Source organism: Lynx canadensis, chromosome B3 (assembly GCF_007474595.2).
Source record: "Lynx canadensis isolate LIC74 chromosome B3, mLynCan4.pri.v2, whole genome shotgun sequence".
NCBI classification, from domain to species: Eukaryota; Metazoa; Chordata; class Mammalia; order Carnivora; family Felidae; genus Lynx; species Lynx canadensis.
Window position 1 is genome coordinate 135649193 of NC_044308.2, and position 20891 is coordinate 135670083.

The window sequence follows — 20891 nt, forward strand, 5'->3', positions numbered from 1 at the left end:
AACTAATCAACTGGGACCAGGAAATGGGTCAAGGCTGTATTACATCAGCTCTCACGGGATTCATTATGTAACCAGGTGTTCAAACTATGGGGATTTAGAAGTCCCCTGGATCATTTTAGGGGTCTTGCGATGTCAAAATTAATTTTCATGAAAACCAATTAAACAAAAATTATTTTTGTAATAAAGCTAAGATATTTGACCTTTTCACTCATTCTCTGCAGAGGGTATGGTGGAATTTTCCAGAGGCTGCGTGACATGGGATATCAGCATAGACTGAATGCAAAAGCAGATGTGAACATTCATGTGGCCAAATCTTCTATTAGGTGATACTTTAAAGAAATTTTAAAAAGTAAAAGAACGCCACTCTTCTGTCACTATCGTTGATGCAAGATGAACAAACCTTTTAGAATTTCTTTAAAAAAAAAAAGAAGAGAGTTTTCCTTTTTTTAAATGTTTATTTATTTTAGAGACAGAGAGACAGAGCACAAGCAGGGGAGGGTCAGAGAGCCAAAGACAGAATCTGAAACAGGTTGCAGGCTCTGAGCTGTCAGCACAGAGCCCAATGCGGGGCTCAAACCCACGAACCTGTGAGATCATGATCTGAGGTGAAGTCGGACGCTTAAGCGACTGAGCCACCCAGGTGCCAAGAGGAGGAGAGTTTTCTTAGAGTGGAGTAAGGACAGCTGCCCAGGATATACAATCTTCACAAGGAAGAGAGTGTTCCAGAGAAGGGATGTTTAATACAGGGTTGTATATGTTTTTTGTTACATCAAGAGTTACAAATCATCATGATGAAGGACATTCCAGAAAATTACAGGCTTTATCTTATGCTTTTAGTTTGTGCAAGGTTACAGGCTTCGGAGGTATGGGAACGGAACTTAGGGGGATTTTTTACTCTTATCTTTAGTTTGAAATGTTTCTTTTATGTTATTTGCTAACGAAGCAGATGTACAATGTGTGCTTGGGGCAGAAGCAGAGCTGAAGCTTTGAAGTTATTCTGACTGTAGTAAAAGTTAAACTATAGTTTCCCTGGGGGCCCAGGAGAAGGGCCCGCAAACATTAAAAATTGATAATTTCCAGGGTGCCTGGGTGACTCAGTCGGTTAAGTGTCTGATTTCGGCTCAAGTCATGATCTTGCGGTTTGTGGGTTTGAGCCCAGCGTTGGGCTCTGTGCTGACAGCTCAGAGCCTGGAGCCTGCTGCACATTCTGTGTCCCCCTCTCTTTCTGTCTCTACCCTGCTGATGCGCTCTCTCTCTCTCTCTCTCTCTCTCTCTCTCGCCCTCTCAAAAATAAACATTAAAAAAAATTTTTTAAAGTAGAACATTTCCTTTATCATCCGATTAAAAAAATTGTATTTCATAATGTTATTTATGTTAGTATGTGCTGGGTTTGTTGCTGTTTTTTTTTTTAATTTTTTAACATTTATTTATTATTGAGAGACAGAGACAGAACATGAGCATTGGAAGGGCAGAGAGAGAGGAAGACAGAGTCTGAAGCAGGCTCCGGCTCTGAGCTAGCAGCACAGAGCCCGACGCGGGGCTCGAACCCACAAACTGCGAGATCATGACCTGAGCCGAAGTCGGACGCTTAACCGACTGAGCCACCCAGGCACCCCAATGTTGCTGTTTTTTTTTTAATATTTCATTTTTAAGTGATCTCTACGCCAGTGTGCAGCTCGAATTTACAAGCCCTAGATCAAGAGTCTCATGCTGTATTGAATAAGCCAGCCAGGCAGGCGCCGCTGTTACTGTTTTTTTGTTTGTTTGTTTATTATTATTATTTTTTTTTAATTTTTTTTTCAATGTTTATTTATTTTTGGGACAGAGAGAGACAGAGCATGAACGGGGGAGGGGCAGAGTGAGAGGGAGACACAGAATCGGAAACAGGCTCCAGGCTCCGAGCCATCAGCCCGGAGCCTGACGCGGGGCTCGAACTCACGGACCGCGAGATCGTGACCTGGCTGAAGTCGGACGCTTAACCGACTGCGCCACCCAGGCGCCCCATGTTTATTATTTTTTTTAATGTTTATTTATTTTTAAAAGAGACAGAGACAGAGTGCGAGTGGGGCAAGGGCAGAGAGAAAGGGAGACAGAATACAGAACAGGCTCCAGGCTCTGAGCAAGCTGTCAGCACAGAGCCCGAAGTGGGGCTCGAACCCACAAACCGCGAGATCATGACCTGAGCCAAAGTTGGATGCTTAACCAACTGAGCCACCCAGGCGCCCCTGTTTTTAAATTTTTTTAATGTTTATTCATTTTTGAGAGAGAGAGAGAGAGAGAGAGAGAGAGATTGTGAGCGAGCAGGGGAGTGGCAGAGGGAGAGGCAGGCGCAGAATCCAAAGCAGGCTCCAGGCTCTGACCTGTCAGCACAGAGCCCAACATGGGGCTCAAACCCACGAGCTGTGAGATCATGACCTGAGCCACTTAGTATAATACACTCCCGTTCCATCCACTTTGTTGCAAATGGCAATATTTCATTCTTTTTCATCTCCAAGAAATATTCCATTTTATGTATATATATCACATCTTCTTTATCCATTCATCAGTTGATGGACATTTAGGCTCTTTCCATACTTGGCTATTGTTGATGGTGCTGCTGTAAATTTTGGGGTGCATGTGCTCCTTCGAATCAGCATTCCTGTATCCTTTGGATACTACTAGCAATTGCCTAGTAGTGCAATTGCTAAGTCGTAGGATAGTTCTATTTTTAATTTTTGAGGAACTTCGATACTTTTTTCCAGACTGGCTGCACTAGTTTGCATTCCCACCAACAGTGCCAGAGGGTTCCTCTTTCCTCGCCAACATCTGTTGTTGCCTGAGTTGTTAATTTTAGCCATTCTGACAGATGTGAGGTGATATCTCATCGTGGTTTTGATTTGTATTTCCCTGATGAGGAGTGATGTCGAGCATTTTTTCACGTGTCTGTTAGCCATCTGTAAGTCTTCTTTGGAAAAGTATATGTTCATGTCTTCTGCCCATTTCTTCACTGAATTATTTGGTTTTTTTTTTTTGGGTGTTGAATTTTATAAGTTCTTTATAGATTTGGATACTAACCCTTTATCTGAAATATCATTTACAAATTTCTTCTCCCATTCTGTCAGCTGCCTTTTAGTTTTGCTGATTGTTTCTTTTGCTGTGCAGAAGCTTTTTATCTTGATGAGGTCCCAATAGTTCATTTTTGCTTTTGTTTCCTTTGCCACTGGAGACATGTCAAGTAAGAAGTTGCTGCAGCCAAGGTCAGAAAGGTTGTTGCCTGTTTTCTCCTGTAGGATTTTGATGGCTTCTTGTCTTACATTTAGGTCTTTCATCCATTTTGAGTTTATTTTTGTGTATGGGGTAAGAAAGTGGTCCAGGTTTATTCTTCTGGATGTTACTGTCCAGTTCTCCCATCACCATATGCTAAAGAGACTATCAATATTCTTTTTGCTTTGTCAAAGACTAGTTGACAATTCATTTGCGGGTCCACTTCTGGGTTCTCTATTCTGTTCCATTGATCTATGTGTCTATTTTTATGTCAATAACATACTGTCTTGATGACCACAGCTTTGTAATACAGGCTAAAGTCTGGGATTGTGATGCCTCCAGCTTTGGTTTTCTTTTTCAGGATTGCTTTGGCTATTTGGGGTCTTTTCTGGTTCCATACAAATTTTAGAGTTGTTCTAGCTCTGGGAAGAATACTGGTACAATTTTGATTGGGATTATATTGAATGTGTAGATTGCTTTGGATAGTATTGGCATTTTAACAATATTTGTTCTTCCAATCCATGAGCATGGAATGTTTTTCCATTTCTTTGTGTCTTCTTCAATTTCTTTCATAAACTTTCCATAGTTTTCAGTATATAGATTTTTCACCTCTTTGATTAGGTTTATTCCTACGTATCTTATGGTTTTCGTGCAGTTGTAAATAGGATTGATTCCTTGATTTCTCTTTCTGTTCCTTCATTATTGGTGTGTAGAAATGCAACTGATTTATATACACTGATTTTATGTCTTGCGACATGGCTGAATTCATGGATCAGTTCTAGCTCAGTTTTTGGTGGAGTCTTTTGGGGTTTCCACAGAGTATCATGTCTGCAAAGAGTGAAAGTTTGACTTCACCCTTACTGATTTGGATGCCTCTTATTCCTTTGTGTTGTCTGATTGTCGAGGCTAGGACTTCCAACAGAATGTTGAATAACAGTGGTGAGAGTGGACATCCTTGTGTTCCTGACCTTAGGGAGAAAGAATTCAGGTTTTTTCCAGTGACGATGATATTATATGTGGGTCTTTCGAATATGGCCTTTATAATCTTGAGGTATGATCCTTCTATCCCTACTTTCTGGAGGGTTTTTATCCAGAGAGTATGTTGTATTTTGTCAAATGTCTTTTTCTGCATCTATTGTGAGGATCATGTAGTTCTTATCCTTTCTTTTATTAATGGGATGTATCACATTGATTTGCAGATATTGAACCAGCCATGCAGCCCAGGGATGAATCCCACTTAACTGTGGTGGATAATTTTTCCCCCCTACCTCTCATCCCCTGGTAACCCCCATTTTATTCTACGTTTCTTTTTTTTTTTAATTTTTTTTTCAACGTTTATTTATTTTTGGGACAGAGAGAGACAGAGCATGAACGGGGGAGGGGCAGAGAGAGAGGGAGACACAGAACTGGAAACAGGCTCCAGGCTCTGAGCCATCAGCCCAGAGCCCGATGCGGGGCTCGAACTCCCGGACCGCGAGATCGTGACCTGGCTGAAGTCGGACGCTTAACCGACTGCGCCACCCAGGCGCCCCTATTCTACGTTTCTACCAGTTCAGCTTTTTTAGGTTCCAGGTGTAAGTGATATCATACAGTATCTGTTTTCCTTTGTCTGGTTTATCTCACTAAGCATAATGTCCTCCAGCTCAATCCATGTTGTTCTGAATGGCAGGATTTCCTCCTTTCTATTGGCTGAATAATGTTCCATTGTGTACGTGTGTACGTGTGTACGTGTGTGTGTGTGTGTGTGTGTGTGTGTGTGCGCATCACATCTTCTTTATCCATTCATTCTTTGATAGTCACTTAGGTTGTTTCCATATTTTGCCTGCTATAAATAATGCTTCAATAAATGGAAGTGCAGATAAAGACCTTTACAAATTGCTGTTCTCATTTCCTTTGGGTAAATACCCAGAATTGCTGGATCATGTGGTAGTTGTAGTTTTAATTTTTTTCAGGAACCTCCATACTGTTTTCCATGGTGGCTGCAACAGTTCACACTCCCACCACCAGTGCACAAGGGCTCTCTTTTCTTCACATTATCACCAATGCTTATTTTCTTTTGTCTTTTTGATGGTAGCCATTTTTAAAATTATTATTATTTTTTGAGAGAAAGAGGGAGAGAGAGCATACACATGTGAGCTGTGGTGGCAGAGGGAAAGGGAGAGAGAAAATCCTAAGCAGGTTCCACACCCAGCTCAGAGATTGATCCTATGACCTGGATATCATGACCTAAACCAAAATCAAGAGTCAGACGTTTAACTGACCGAGCTGCATAGGTGCTTAATGATAGCCATTTTAACAGGTGTAAGGAGATAGCTCATTGTTCCTTTTTAAAGATTTTATTTTTAAGTAATTTCTGCATCCAATGTGGGTCTCATGAATTGTTCTCCCTTCATCTGTGCTATATCCCCTGCTCTGATATTTACTTTGACAGTATAGCCACTCCAGTTTTCTGTAAGCACTATTTGCATGCAATATCTCTTTCCACTATTGTACTTTTAGTCTCTCTCTATCTTCATCTTTAAAATGGGTTTCTGAGGTGCCTGGGTGGCTCAATTGGTTAAGAGTGTGGCTCTTGATTTCAGCTCAGGTCATGATCTCACGGTTTGTGAGATTGAGCCCCACGTCGGGCTCCTCACTGACAACGTGGAGCCTGCTTGGGATAATCTCTCTCTCTCTCTCTCTCTGCCTCTCCCCGCTTGTGCTCGCTTTCTTCTTTGAAATAAATAAAATTAAAAAATAAAATGGTTTTTCTTTTAGACAGTATATAGTTGGATCTTTTTTAAAAAAATCCAATCTGAAAACTTTTGCTTTTTATCAATTACATTTATTTATGTTTAATATAAATGATCTAAATGTATGTAACTTTTATAGTTATCAACCATGTGGTCTAGGTTCAGATATGTCAGTTGAGACCTAGAATTTGTGACCCAGAAACAATTTCAAAATTACAAGTTTCCATTTCAATTTTTTCAGCTATCCTAAGGGGGACATATAGACTACAGCAATCCTTCTCAAAATTTTCATTCATTTTTCTTTCTACTTTACTCACAAAGTAGGACTCTTCACACTTCTTTCTTTTCGACTCTTCGGAAGATTGTTCCTAAAAGTATCTTCAAAAGGTATCTTCAAAAGGTATTTCTGACACCTTTCTTGGAGGGTAAAGTAGAGGATGAAATTGAGTGGGCAAAACTAGAGTCCTCTTTGGTCCATAGAAGGAAAGAAACATCTGGGAACAGTCATACATCAATATATTTTGTCTAGCCGTGCTCTCCCATGGTTAGTCTCATGGCTACAAAGAGATGACCACTATCTAAATTTCCCACGTGCGTTCATTCTCTCTTTTCACAATCCAGTCCCTTCCTTGCCTATTTTGTCAGCCTCTGCTGTGTGGGAGAGGGTATAATACCCCTCAGCATTTAATCCTCCACTCTCTCCAGACAGTGTCTTTAGTAGGGAAAGGAAAAGAGAGCACAGAGGTATGAGCATTCATTCATTCATTCAACAAAGATTTACTGAGTACCTACTATGTGTGAGGTGCTCTTTGGAGTGTGTTCTGGTAAGCAAGTCAGACAAGACGCCTGCCCTTGTGATACTCACCTCCTAGCAAAAGAGACACACAATTAACAAACAAAACGTATACGTTCAGATGATCCTTATGGGCCATGAAGAAAATCAAGCAAAGAAGGGGAAAGAGAGCAGTTGGCAGCAGGGTCAGAGCTGTTTTTTGCAGGGCAGTCCAAGGACTGAATGATGTAAGGGAGTGAGCTGTGAGAATGTGTGGGGGAGATTTTCTGGGCAGGGACAAGCAAGCAAGGTAGAAAAAGCTAGGTGGATACAAGAGGCTAGGGTGACTTGGGCACTATCAGCAAAGGGGAAAGTGGAGATAGCGAGATGAGGTTAGGGAAGTGGCCAGGCACTTTCATTCAGGACCTGAATTGATCAGGATAAAATTCTAGAGCAGAGCTGTCCAAGACATGTGTGAACTATATGTGTAATTTTAAGCTTTCTAATAGCCATGTTAAAAGAAATAAAATGAAATGGGTGTAATTAATATTTATAGTGTATTTCTAAACCAAATATATCTAAAATTAAATCATATAAAATATGTAATCAATATAAAAACTTTATTACTGAGATATTATGCATTCTTTTTTTTTTTAAGTTTATTTATTTATTTTGAGAGAGACAGAGAAAGCTTGAACAGGGGAGGGGGGGGCGGATCCCAAGCAGGCTCTGAATGGTCAGCCTACATACATGGGGCTCAGACTCACAAAACTATAAGATCTTGACCTGAGGCTAAATCAAGAGTTGGATGCTTAGCTAACTGAGCCACTGAAAGTGCCCCGAGATATTCTGCATTCTTTTTTCTTACTAAATGCAATGGACTCAGTGCTTGTATTCCCCTCCCCCAAATTCATATGTTGAAATTCCGACTCTTAACAAGATGGTATTTGGGGTGGGGCCTCTGGGAGGTGATTAGCTTATAAGGGTGGAGCCCCCACCAATGGGACTAGTGCCCCTATTTTATTTTTATTTATTTATTATTTTTGAGAGAGAGAGAGAGAGACAGAGAGAGAGCACATGTGAGGGCACACACAGGCATGTGGGCGGAGGAGGGGTAAAGGGAGAGGGAGAATCTTCAGCAGGGTCCACGTCCAGTGCTTAGCCTGATGCAGAGCTCCATCTCACCACTGTGAGATTGTGACCTGAGCTGAAACCAAGAGTTGGATGCTTAACCAGTGAGCCACCCCAGCTCCTTGGGATTAGTGCCCTTCTAAAAGAGGTCTCAGAGAGCTCCCATGCCCCTTCTACCATGTGTGGACACGTTAAGACAGCTGTCTTTGAACCAGGAAGTGACTTTTCACCAGACACCAAATCTGCCTATACCTTGATACTGGACTTCCCAGCCTCCAGAACTATGAGGAAGAAATGTTTATTACTTAAGCCCCCCAGTCTGTGGTACTTTGCTATAGCAGCCTGAACAGATTAAGGCACTAAATTTTTGTATTTAGCAGTTACAGTCACAATTCAATTTGGATGCTAAGTTTTCATCCAAAACACTTCATCTATATTTAGACTTCATAAAAAGTATAGCTGAAAAAGTAGATTGAAATATCCAAGTTTTTCCCAATATAGAAGTTCTTCAATAACTGAATCAGTCATCAAGTTTTCAAATTAAAATTAAATTAAATAATACCAAAAATTCAGTTCTTCAGCAGTGTTTGCCACATTCCAAGGGCTCAGAAGCCACATAAGCCTGATAGATGTCATATTGGATAACACATGTGGTTAGCGGGCATCAATGACTGCAATGACCTCTCACTCCATATTTCTCCACAGAGCAGCCAGAGTGATCATTGAAAAATGGAAATCAGTTCACATTGTCCCTGTTTAGAAACTCTAGTGGCTTCCTATGACATTCAGTAAATCCCAATGACTCAAGTGGGGCATCCACTTTGAGGCAGATGAAGAGCTTCTGTATTTATCAATCCTTCTTCTTGAAATCCCATTACAATGACAGTAAAGAAGTACAAGAGGAAATGAATCCATGAGTGAAATAAGAGGTGGAGGAGCAGGGCTGTATCAGCAATGTAGTTTTGGTGAATTTCCCTAAGATTGAAGGTAAATGTGATCTTATCGATTGGTAAAGCAGAGAAGAAGGAGCCATAGCTCTTAGCACACAAGAGGCTGCAGGGAACAACAGAGATGCTTTCCATAGCATCTCAGCTACTTAAATGATGAGCTACAAAGACCCAGAGTGGGAGGAAAGGCACAAGTTCAAGGGAACTGATGGAAAACAGTGAGTGGAAAGGATGTGTGGGTTTGCTGTTCCTTCTCCTCCAACTTTGTGCATATTTTGGCAGTGTCCTAGGTAGTGGCTATAGAGAAATTCTTCTAAAGAACTCATGTTATGTCCTTGGATAGGAGCAGTTGGAAAGCCTAGAGCAGAACCTTACTTTGGCATGGGGGTGAGAGAGGAAGTCTTCCTTCCCACCAGTTGACAGTCAGCTTGCACACATAGATCATGTAATCAGCATTTTCTTTTTTTTTTTTTTTTAAATTTTTTTTTCAATGTTTATTTATTTTTGGGACAGAGAGAGACAGAGCATGAACGGGGGAGGGGCAGAGAGAGAGGGAGACACAGAATTGGAAACAGGCTCCAGGCTCCAGGCTCTGAGCCATCAGCCCAGAGCCTGACGCGGGGCTCGAACTCACGGACCGCGAGATCGTGACCTGGCTGAAGTCGGACGCTTAACCGACTGCGCCACCCAGGCGCCCCTGTAATCAGCATTTTCATTTTGGAAAGGGACTGGTGATAGAAAACAACCCAAGTAATTCATCTGGCTCCTCATATTCGTCAACACAAAAGGACAACCATGGGCCAGAAGAGAGTTGTGCAAAATCTCAGGACCAAAATGAATAAGAATTCACCCTAGAAGAAACAGAAATTGTTCATGGGATAGCAGTGAACTTTAAAAAAAGTTGAAATTAATATTCTCAGAGAAATTTGAGGAGACAGTGCATCTATAAAATATTAATAGATGACTCTAAAAACCCCAAATATTTAATAAGTGTTAGAAATGTAACTCTAAAATGAAAATCTCAACAGAAAGGCTAGAGGAAAAAAATCAAAGGACTCTCCCAGAATGTAAAACAAGAGAACAAAAGAGAAAAGTTGAGACAGAGATGACCCATAAAGAAGAGCCAACATACATCTAATAGGTGTTTCAGATTAAAAGTAAAGAAAAAGTAGATCTCCCAGAGCCAAAGATCCATGTCTTCACCCAGTACTAATCCATATGAATGAAGAGAGACCTGTATCTAGTTATATCTTGGAGAAACTTCACAAGCCCAAAGACAAGACTCTTAAAAAGATTTCAAAGGAAAAAAAAAATGAAGAGTTGAGAAATGTACTGGCATCACACTTCTCATCAGTTATGCTTTATACTAGAACACAAGGAATAATGCTTTAAAAATTCTGAGGGACAATGATTTTGAGCTTAGAGTTTTATAGCCAGCCAAATTAACATGTAAATGGGGAGCAAAGCAAAGATTTTTTGTTTTTTATGTCCAAGGACTTAAGAAATTTATCACCTACAGACCACTCCTAAAAGAACTGCCTAAGGAGGTGTTACAGCAAAATGAAATAGGAATCTAAGAAATAGGAAGATAATCAGTTTGCAGAAATTGGGCAATTAAAGGAAATCCTTGAACGCTAGTTGTGTAATAGGCTTAAAATATGTGAAGAAACTGCATCATTTTAGAATGGGTAAAGGTTTATTACAGCATTACATTAAAAAAAAAGTTCCATTTTTCCTTCAAGAGCTACAAGTTTAGTGACGACATCACCTTTGCTACTGGGATGGCTCTATTGGAGCCTACCATGAATATTTGTTGTATTATCAGCACAAGGGAGATAATTCTTGAGAATTAATTTACAGACAATATATGGAAAACATAACTAACATTAGAGAACAGAATATGTTATAACCTCTGCCAATGAGAAGTAATGCCCATTGAGAGGGCAGAAATACAAAGGGAAGTAAGTGAAGGGGGTTGAGTGTCTCGCCTTACCCAGAAGAACACTGAGAAACACTGAACGTGGGACTGGAGGGGCTGAGCAGGGCGAACAGGGGAGAGACATTGAGCCCACGGGCACAGGGACGAGGGGCAATGCGGGTGGAACGCCCGGGAAAACGGTTGGAAACTGAAGCGAATGTGTGTGGGGTGGGGGTTGAGCAGAACCGGCTGAGCGTAGAGTGGGCGTATGGGCGGAGCCTAGTAGAGTACTAGTAGAGTACTGCGCGGAAGGGGCGGGGCAGGGGCGGGGCGGAGCCGGTGGGGAGGTCTCCCCTGTGGCCCCGGGCGCCTGCGCAAATCAGCCCTCTGGAAGCTCCAGCCGTCGGGCCGCGTTTCACGTCTTCTCGCGCTTGCTGTCTCCTCAGCCTCCAGTCGCTTCGCTTCACCGGACGCCATGCCCCGCCTGCTCGTTCTTCGCCTACTTCCCCGCCGCCGCGTGACCCAATTGGGGCTCCAACCCGGCCGCCGCCTGGCCCGCTCGGAGTCCCGCCGCCGCCAGCACCCCAAGTCGTCTGTGGTGAGTGGCGGCCCACGCCTCACGGCGGCGGGGGCGGGCGAGGGGCGCGCAGCCGAGGCGGGAGCGCCGCGACGGACGGGGATGAGCGGGGGACGTCGGTGACGGGCGGCCGTTGGCGGTCGGGGGAGGCCTCAGGGAGTGCGCAGAGGGCACGGGCAGAGCCGTCGTTGCGCCGCGCGGTGTCCGTCGCCGTCGAACGTCGTCTCGCCGGCTGCTTGCCCGCCAACGCGGGGAATCCTGGGCAGCACCTGCGATCCAGGGTGCAGCGGTCGGAAAGGTGGGGAGGTGGGGAAGTGGGGAGGGGGTGGGGGGCGAGGGGGGACGGAAGAAGAAAAGAGGTGTTTGCTTCTCAGGTTGAAGCTGGGTCATCTAGGAAAGGAAGTCCTGTTTCAGGCCTCGTCAGGCCCGCGTCACAGAACAGCCACACTCGTCGGCAGGTGGACGCGGATCTTGCTCGGCCGCGAGGGACTGGCCCGGGGAGCCGCAGGCATTAACAGCGCTTTTCGTCTTCTCTCCCAGGACAGCGCCGTTGCGCTCGTGATGGTTTTTGCGACCTTCTTAGCACCGAGCGGGTATGTGCTGAGCAATCTGAGCGACCTCAGAAGAGCCTAGGTGGAAGAAGCTGTGGAGCTGCGTTAACACCCGAGGAGCTTTCAGAAAAAGCGGTGGCTTGCTTAAAGGAGGAAAAGCGTTTAGCTGGGCTGACGCTGCAGCCATTGTGGGTATTCAGTTCACAACCGTGTGTTTTTGGTAAATATTTTGCAGTTTTTTAGTACTGTGCGTAACATGCAGATGAGTTTGTAGACTCATTTCCAAATGTTGAATAAAGTTGAAGCATTCATGCACGGTATGTGATCTCAGATTATTTTCTTGACAGTGAAGGCTGATGAGAATTTCATGATGAAAAATAGAATAAGAAGAACGGCAACAGAAGGTCAGGGATGGCGGCGGTCACGCCATCAAATGTATTTTATGGGAGTGAATGCACGTATCTAGCGGCGTCAACATTAAAAGATTAGATATGTAGCAGTAAGTAATGCAAGTTAAATGATTCTTCTTACTATTTTTAATGTTCCATTGGTACTTCCCCCTTCATTTATTTATTTTAATTTTTATTTATTTTTAAAATGTTTTTAAAGAGAGAGAGTGGGGGAGGGGCAGAGAGAGGGAGAGAGAGAATCTTGAGCAGGCTCCAGGCTCCTCCTGGCTCTTCATGGAGTATCGTCTTGTGAACCGTGAGATCATGACCTGAGTGAAATTAAGAGTCGAATGCTCAACTGACTGAGCCATGCACCCTGATTTTATTTTTATTTAGACAGCATGAGCAGGGGGAAAGGAGCAGAGGAAGAGAGAGAGAATCTTAGGCAGGCTCCATGCTCAGCATGGAGTTTGACATGGGGCTGGATCCCACAACCGTGGGATCCTGACATGAACCAAAATCAAGTGTTGGATACTCAACCCACTGAACCACCCAGCCCTGGTACTGCCCCTTTTAGTAGTGAGATCCAGACTTGACTTTCCACTGGGATAAATACAACTTTTTGTTAATTTGTCTTAAGTTTGCCTCTACAGCCTGGGATTTAGTAATTATCTTTGTACTTTATTTGTACCTCTCCTTATTTATGGATTTTGTTATTTTCTATAAGTCAGGTTTGAAGAATCATATATACATTTGTTTGAATTTTAGCTCATTTTGCCAATTATTGTGACTGTGGGCAACAGACCTAAACTCTGAGACTGTTTCCTTGTCTATGTATGTAATGGGAACTTAAAATTGGTCTCTTGAAGGGATGTTGTGGGAGAATAAAACACTGAACAAAGATAAGACACTTTCTAGCATAGTGCCTGAAACAGTAATCAATAGATAGAAGTTATTAAGAGAATATATGTTTACTAATATTCATTCAGCAAGTATTGCATTTGTTGATGTGCCAGGTATTGTCCAAGGTCAATGAACCGAAAATAGATCTCTGCCTTTGTAGGACATGGAGGACTTGCATTCTAATTACTTCAATATTGTACTTCCATTTTGAAATTTATATTGGTGTGTTAGATTTCTCCAGAGAAACTGCGACAATTTGTGTGTGTGTGTGTGTGTGTGTATATGTGTATGTGTATACATCTATCTATCTATGTATCTATCTATATATAGAGAGAGATATTGATTAATTGATTTGAAGGAATTGGTTCACAGCTGTGGAAGCTAGCAAGTCTAAAATCTGCAAGGTAGAGAGTCTCTGGCAAGCTGGAGACTCAGGAAAGAGTTGCAGTTTGAGTCTGCAGTCAGTCGCTGGTGAAATTGAACTCTCAGGAAAAGTCAGTATTTGTCTTAAGGCCTTCAATTGCTTGGATGTGGCTTACGCACATTATAGAGGGCAATCTGCTTTAGTCAACGTCTGCTGAGCTACATGTTAATCCTGTCCAAAAATTACCTTCACAGAAACATCGAGAAAAGCATTTGGCCAAATATCTGGGTACTGTGGCCTAGCTAACATAAAATTAAACTGTCACAATTGGGTAAAATAATTTTTCAGAGGGAAACCATGAAAAGGGTGTGATACTTTTAAAATTTAAAGGTATGAGTACAGTGGCTTATTGAAATCTTACCCACTTAAGTTTACATTCTCTCTTCACTCGTGTCAAACCCACTCTTAGGCCCTTTAAAGAACTCTGGCCCATCAGGACACAGGCTCTGTTTCAGTTTCTTGTATTCACCAAGACCATGTTTGAACTTACTGCCCATTTTGAACTTACTTTTTTCTTTTCTGACTCTGATGATTTTGTGCTTAAGCTTCTGATACCTGCCTGTATACGTTACAGCTAATGACAGAAGACTGGTCTACCTTTGTCCTGGCTGGGGAAACTATTGAACTATAGGAATAACAGTCTTTTCCCTAGGGGCACTGGGGTGGCTTAGTTGGTTAAGCATCCAGCTTCAGCTCAGGTCATGATCTCGTGGTTCGTGAGTTTGAGCTCTGCATCTGGCTCTGTGCTTACATTGCGGCGCCTGCTTAGGATTCTCTTTTTCTCTCTCTGCGCTTCCCCCATGTGTGCTTTCTCTCTCTCTCTCTCAAAATAAACTTCATTAAGAAAAAAAGGAGTCTCTTCTCTAGAACCCTAGCACCTATTTTCTGAACCATTTATTTGACATTATTCTCATGGAATAATGCTCAGTATTGGGAAGTGGTAGCTCATTTTGATGAGTGAACTCTATTGCGCTGTCACGTTATTTAACTTTCAATGCATGAAAGTGTCACATTTGTTATTTGGGGTAGTTATACTCTATAATAGTCACCATGAACACTGAATTAGTGAATCTGGAACCAATGCTCCTAGGAGAAATAACACATTAGATTCCTGTGAGCCTTGTCACAACATTTAAACACTATGTATGGGGTCCATTTTAAACAAGGAATTCATCTACAAAAAAGGACAAAATTATAAAAAAGTGAGACCAAATAGGCTATGGGAAGGACATTAATTTACAGTATTCCAGAATGAGAGCTGGAACAAGAAGGCAGAACTTGTCATTGTTCGACCTCAGCACTGCATGATTCAAATTTCTTGCCACTCTCTCTGTGAATGATGTGAAAGTGTTGCATTGATTTTGAGTTTGAAAATAATTTTAGTGAGTAGGAGAATTTGCAGACATGGAATCTACAAATAATGGGGATTAAGTGTTATTCTTAAGAGGAGGTCGTGCTCTCATTTATGAATCATTTTGGAAATTCTTATTTTGCAATTTTAAGAATTTGCAGGATGTTCTTTTGGGAAGAAGTAAGGCTGGAGAAACCATCCTTTGAGGTTGGATTTTTGTGGAATAGCTTAAAAAATGTGGGTTTGACTTGGAATAAATGAAGTAGTACACTTCTTCACTTAAAATGAGATTTGATAATAAAGTAATGATCTTAGTGAAACTGACAGGGAAAACTGCAAAAATTATAAAATATTTTGATAGTGATATCATTGGTGGATTAGAACTTTCACTGTCCATTTCCCAGATGAGTACTTTATTGGCCAACATCCAGTTGGATATAAAATTCTGGCATCTGATACAGTTAACTAATGTGGGTATGTATAATGCCTGTCTGTCTCATTTCCACCACCAGATTTAAAATTCCTTGAGGTAGAGTGACATATAATATTTTTAATCTTTAGGTGTAGCATAGTGGATAAGTCAAAATATTTAATCAGAAGACTGAAATTGCTCCTTCCTATAACCAGGTACTTAGTGAGCCTCTATTATGTATGGAAGATAGTTCCTATCTTGTTTTTTCCAGTGCATAACTCAATGCCTGGCACATATTCTGAGCTTTTTGTTTGTTTGTTTGTTTGTTTTTTGTATACCAGTTGAGTGGTTAAACTGCTGGTAAGACAAATAGGTTCATCTCACTTGCCAAATTCATCTTTTCTAGTAATGGCTGTAGTGCTATGTTGAGGAAGATTATAAAAGAAATGAAATAACTTCAATCAGCGGTGTAAATAAAATGTATCATCTATGTTGACTGAGCAGATCAATTTTTCCTTGATAATTTTTGGCAAAGAAATTCATAGAAATTGTACATTAGGCAAGGGCTTATGAATTGTGTAATATTTTAATTTATAAGCATGATGAACACAGTAATTTTTAAGCATGATAAAATATTTGTGACAAATATTCTGAGATTCTTAGAAGAAAGGTTGATAATTATGAAATATTTCTATTTAGAAGGATAAGGAGTGAGTTATTTTTCAATACAGGAAACATTTTTCTGAAAAGTTCCATTTATTTTTAAAGTTCTGTTGCTATGGCAAGTTGCTGAATTTGGGTAAATCACTTGACTTCTAGAATCCTGTTTCCTTTTCTGTAAAATTAACAGGTTGACCTAGACCAGGAATTTTTAGCTTTTTGCTTTATTCAAATCAATACATAATTATTGAAGTATTTTGTGGCTTACCATGTGAACAGGGCATTTGGTTTTTTTTAATGGTAACCTGAGTTAGTAAGAATTAAATTTTATAAATCAAGTATTATTTAAAAGTATTTAAGATTTAATAATAAGTATATAAAATCGATCCTATTTATAATTTATCCATAAACAAGTGCATACAATATGATATTTGGGTAGACCTTTCAATGGGGAAAATCACTTCTCAAATGTCATCTACGTTATGTCAGCCTTCACTCTACTCAGCTTTATCACTACATTGTTCCCACCACACCTTTACTTGGCATTAGTTAGATTTCCACTCGATTCTTCTCCATTAGGACCTTGCAATTTTTTTCTTTTTTACTTACCCAGCCTTTCCACCTTGTCTACTTTCATTTAAGTGTTCTATTGCCAATACCTTTAACTTATTTGCCATTTTATTTTATTTTATTTTATTTTATTTTATTTTTATTTTTATTTTTATTTTATTTTTGTTCATTGTACTCTTCAAAATACAAACCATGGATCAGTCATAGTCCCTCAATTTTGGCTTGGGCAAGTGCTGCAGAGGAAATCATAGAATCACACGGTTAGTGCTATTAGAAATTCATTGTTTCCATACTCATAATCCCACAATGCTTCCTAAAATTTTTTTCTCTTTTCCTTTACTTTTCAGGGTAGTGACTAATTTAAATCTCGCATATGTGAACTTTTTATTCTATTAGCTCTCTACCCAATTTTAGCAGACTACCTCGTTTTCTAATTCACAGAGAAAGTTGAAACTGTTCCTTAATTGTTGCCCCCCCCTCCATCTACAAATGTAACAGAATTCTCCCCATCTTTCCTCTTAGTGCAGAGAAGGGGAATTACCATTCTAAGGCTGAATCCCTTTGCCTGTGCTTTGGGTCCTACATCCTTCCTCTGGGATATAAAGCTCTAGAAGTTGTCTAAATTTGATTTCTTACTCTATTGATTCTATCTCAGATAATTTAAATATGCTCAGCTTCCAGCCTTTAAAAAAGAAGAAAAGGCCCTAAGATCCCTCTTTTAACATAAGTGTCCAAGTTTTTGGTAGCTTTATTGTGATACTTGCTTTATTGTGGTGGTCTGGAATTAAAGCCAAAATATACTGATGTTAGCCTGTAATTGAAAATCTATTTCTGTTCCTATCATTCCATTGATACTGCTATCGTAAGTCAGTGGTTTTGTCACTAAATCTCGTAGACAGTTTTTAGTCCTTATCTTTTTGCAGTATTTGATATTATTTAGTCTGTTTTTGAAATACAGGCATACATCAGATAGATACTAGGGGTTTGGTTCCAGACCATCACAATAAAGTGAGTCAAATGAATTTTCTGATTTCCTGGCTCATATAAAATTTATGTTTATACTTCACTGTAGTTTATTAAGTATTCAATAGTATTACATCTTAAAAAACAGTGTACATAATTTAAAAAATACTGCAGAAAAAAAAAGCTAACTATCATCTCAACTCTCAGCAAGTCAAAATCTGTTGGCGAGGAGGATCTTGCCTCAGGTATTGAATGGCTGCTGACCAGGGTGCTGGTTGCTGAAGTTTACAGTGGCAGGAGCAATTTCTAAAAAGACAACACTGCAGTTTGCCCCAATGATTGGCGCTTCCTTTCATGATTTCTCTGTAGTATGTGATGCTGTTTGACAGCATTTTGCTCACAGTGGAACTTCTTTCAAAATTGGAGTCATTCTTCTCTAACCCTGCCACTGCTTTATCAATGAAGTTTATGTAATAGTCTTGTTGTTGTTGTCTTTTTAACAGTTTTCACAGCATCTTCACCAGCAGTAGATTCCATCTCAAGAAACTACTTTCTTTCCCTCTCCGTAAGAAACAACTCCTCATCTGTTAAAACGTCATCAAGAGTTGTAGCAATTCAGTCACATCTTCAGGTTCCACTTTTAATGCTAGTTCTCTTGCTATTTCCACCACGTCTTCAGTTTCTTGCTCCACTGAAGTCTTGCACCCCTCAAAGTCATCCATTAGGGTTGGAATCAACTTCACAACTCCTGTGAAGGTTGATATTTGACCTCTTCCTGTGAATCATGAATGTTGTTAATGGCATCTAGAATAGTGAATACCTTCCAGAAGGTTTTCATTTACTTTGCCTAGATTCATCAGAGGAATCACTGTCTATGGCAACTGTAGCCTTGTGTTGTGTATTTATTAAATAATGACTTGAAAGTCAAAATTACTCCTTGATCCATGGGCTGCAGTATGGATGGGATATTCTGTTAGCAGGCATAAAAGCAGTAATCTCCTTGTACATCTCCATCCAAGCTGTGGGTGACCAGGGGCATTGTCAATGAGCTGTAATATTTTGAAAGGAATTTTTTTCTGAGCAATAATTCTTAACAGTGGGCTTAAAATACTCAGTAAACCATGCTATCATGCAGGCTTTGTTGAGCATAGGCAGAGTAGGCCTGAGATAGAAAGCCAAAATGTGGTTAACTCTCCATTAATTATGAATTAAGAGGGAATCAGAAGAATATGGTATGCTCTGAGGTGAGTCTAACTCTCAGAGACAAGTAGTTCTCAACTTACTCACCGTTCACTGGTTCCCCTTAATGGCTTCTAGATCTGCTGCCAAATTTTGATTCATGGACACAATGTGTTTTGATTATAGCTAAGTGTATAAGCATACCTTGGAGATATTGTGGGTTTTGGTTCCAGACCACTACAATAAAGAGAGTCATTTTTTTGGTTTCCTAGTGCATGTAAAAGTTATGTTAACATTACACTGTAGTCTGTTAAGTGTGCTATAGCATTATGTCTAAAAATACAGTGTATAAGCCTTAATTAAAAGATACGTGATTGTTAAAAAATGCTAACCATCATTTAAGCTTTCAGTGAGTCATAATCTTTTGTTTGTGGAGGGTCTTGCTTCAATATCAATGGCTGCTGAATGATCAGAGTAGTGATTGATGAAGGTTAGGGTGGCTGTGGCAATTTCTTAAAATAAGACAACAGTGAAGTTTGCCTCACTGATTGACTCTTCCACAAGTGATTTCTCTGTAGCATGCAATGAGTAGTAATATTTTGAAATATTACTGAGTGGTAGAGCCCAACAGTGGGCTTAAAATATTTAGTCAACCATCTTGTAAACAAATGTACTGTCATACAGGTTTTGTTTCATTTATAGAATAGAGTATGGACAGAGTGGATTTAGCATAATTCTTAAGTGCCCTAGGATTTTGAGAATGGTAAATGAGCATTGGCTTCCATTTAAAGTCACCAGGTCTATTAGTCCCTAACAAGGGAAGAGTCAGCCTATCCTTTGAAGCTTTGAAAGCTGTGAAAATTCCAGATGGCATGTTCTCCAATAGAAGGCTATTTAGTCTACCTTGAGAATCTTGTTTAGTGTAGTCACCTTCATAAATTATGTTAGCTAGATCTTTGGGATCTATCATTCGGAATAGAAGGAAAGATAAAGAGTTTCCCAGACAAACAAAAATTAAAGGAGTTCATGACCACTATACTAGCTCTGCAAGAAATATTAAAGGATACTTTTTGGGGAAAAAAGGACCAAAACCAGCAAAGACTAGAAAGGAACAGAGAACATCACCAGAAACACCAATTTTGTAGGTAACACAAAGGCACTAAATTAGTATCTATCAATCAATAATCACACTGAATGTGAATGGACTGAATGCTCCAATCCAAAGTTATAGGCTATCAGAATGGATAAAAAACCAAGACCTATCTATATGCTCCTACAAGAGATTCATTTTAGAGCTAAAGACACCTGCATATTGAAAGTGAAGGAATGGTGAACCATCTATCATGCCAGGACGTCAAAAGAAAGTCAAAGAAGCCATACTTACATCAGACAAACTAGATTTTTAAACCAAAGACTGTAACAAGAGTTGAAAAAGGGCATTACGTCACAATTAAGGGGTCTATCCATTAAGAAGAGCTAACAATTGTAAATATTTATGCCCCCAATACAAGAGCATGCAAATATATAAACCAATTAATCACAAACATAAAGAAACTCATTGATAATAATACAATAATAGTTTGGGACTTTAACACCCCACTTACAGCATTGGACAGATCATCGACACAGGAAATCAACAAGGAAACAATGGCTTTGAATGACACGCTAGACTGGATGGATTTAACAGATCTATTCAGAACATTTCATCCTAAAGCAGCAGAATACACATTCTTCTCAAGTGCACATGGAACATTTTCCAGAATAGATTACATACTGGGTCACAAATCAGCCTCAACAAATACAAAAAGATTGGGATCATACCATGTTTATTTTCAGAACTACAACACTATAAAACTTGAAGACAACCACAAGAAAAGATTAGCAAAGACCATAAATACATGGAGGTTAAAGAACATCTAAAAAATGAATGGGTTAACCAGGAAATTAAAGAAGAAATTAAAAAAAAATACATGGAAGCAAATGAAAACACAATAGTCCAAAACCTTTCAGATGCAGCAAAGGCAGTCCTAAGAGGCAAGTATATTGCAATACAAGTCTACATGAAGAAATAAGAAAAGTCTCAAATATACAACTCAACCTTATACCTAGTAGAGCTAGAAAAGGAACAGCAAATAAAACCTGAAGCCAAGAGAAGAAGGGAAATAATAA

The 20891-nt window shown here is 40.1% G+C and overlaps 1 protein-coding gene across 3 annotated transcripts in view; it reads left to right on the plus strand.

Annotated features, from left to right (window-relative positions):
* LOC115516813 (cytochrome c oxidase subunit 8C, mitochondrial) overlaps positions 1-12191 on the plus strand; it is a 28949-nt gene extending 16758 nt beyond the window's left edge. For all 3 annotated transcript variants that reach the window (XM_030319857.1, XM_030319855.1, XM_030319856.1), the window contains 2 exons: positions 11190-11341; positions 11861-12191. In XM_030319857.1, coding sequence (XP_030175717.1) covers positions 11190-11341; positions 11861-11953 — 245 coding nt within the window. In that variant the 3' untranslated portion in view covers positions 11954-12191. The remainder of the gene's footprint in view (positions 1-11189; positions 11342-11860) is intronic.
* The last annotated feature ends 8700 nt before the right edge of the window (positions 12192-20891 follow it).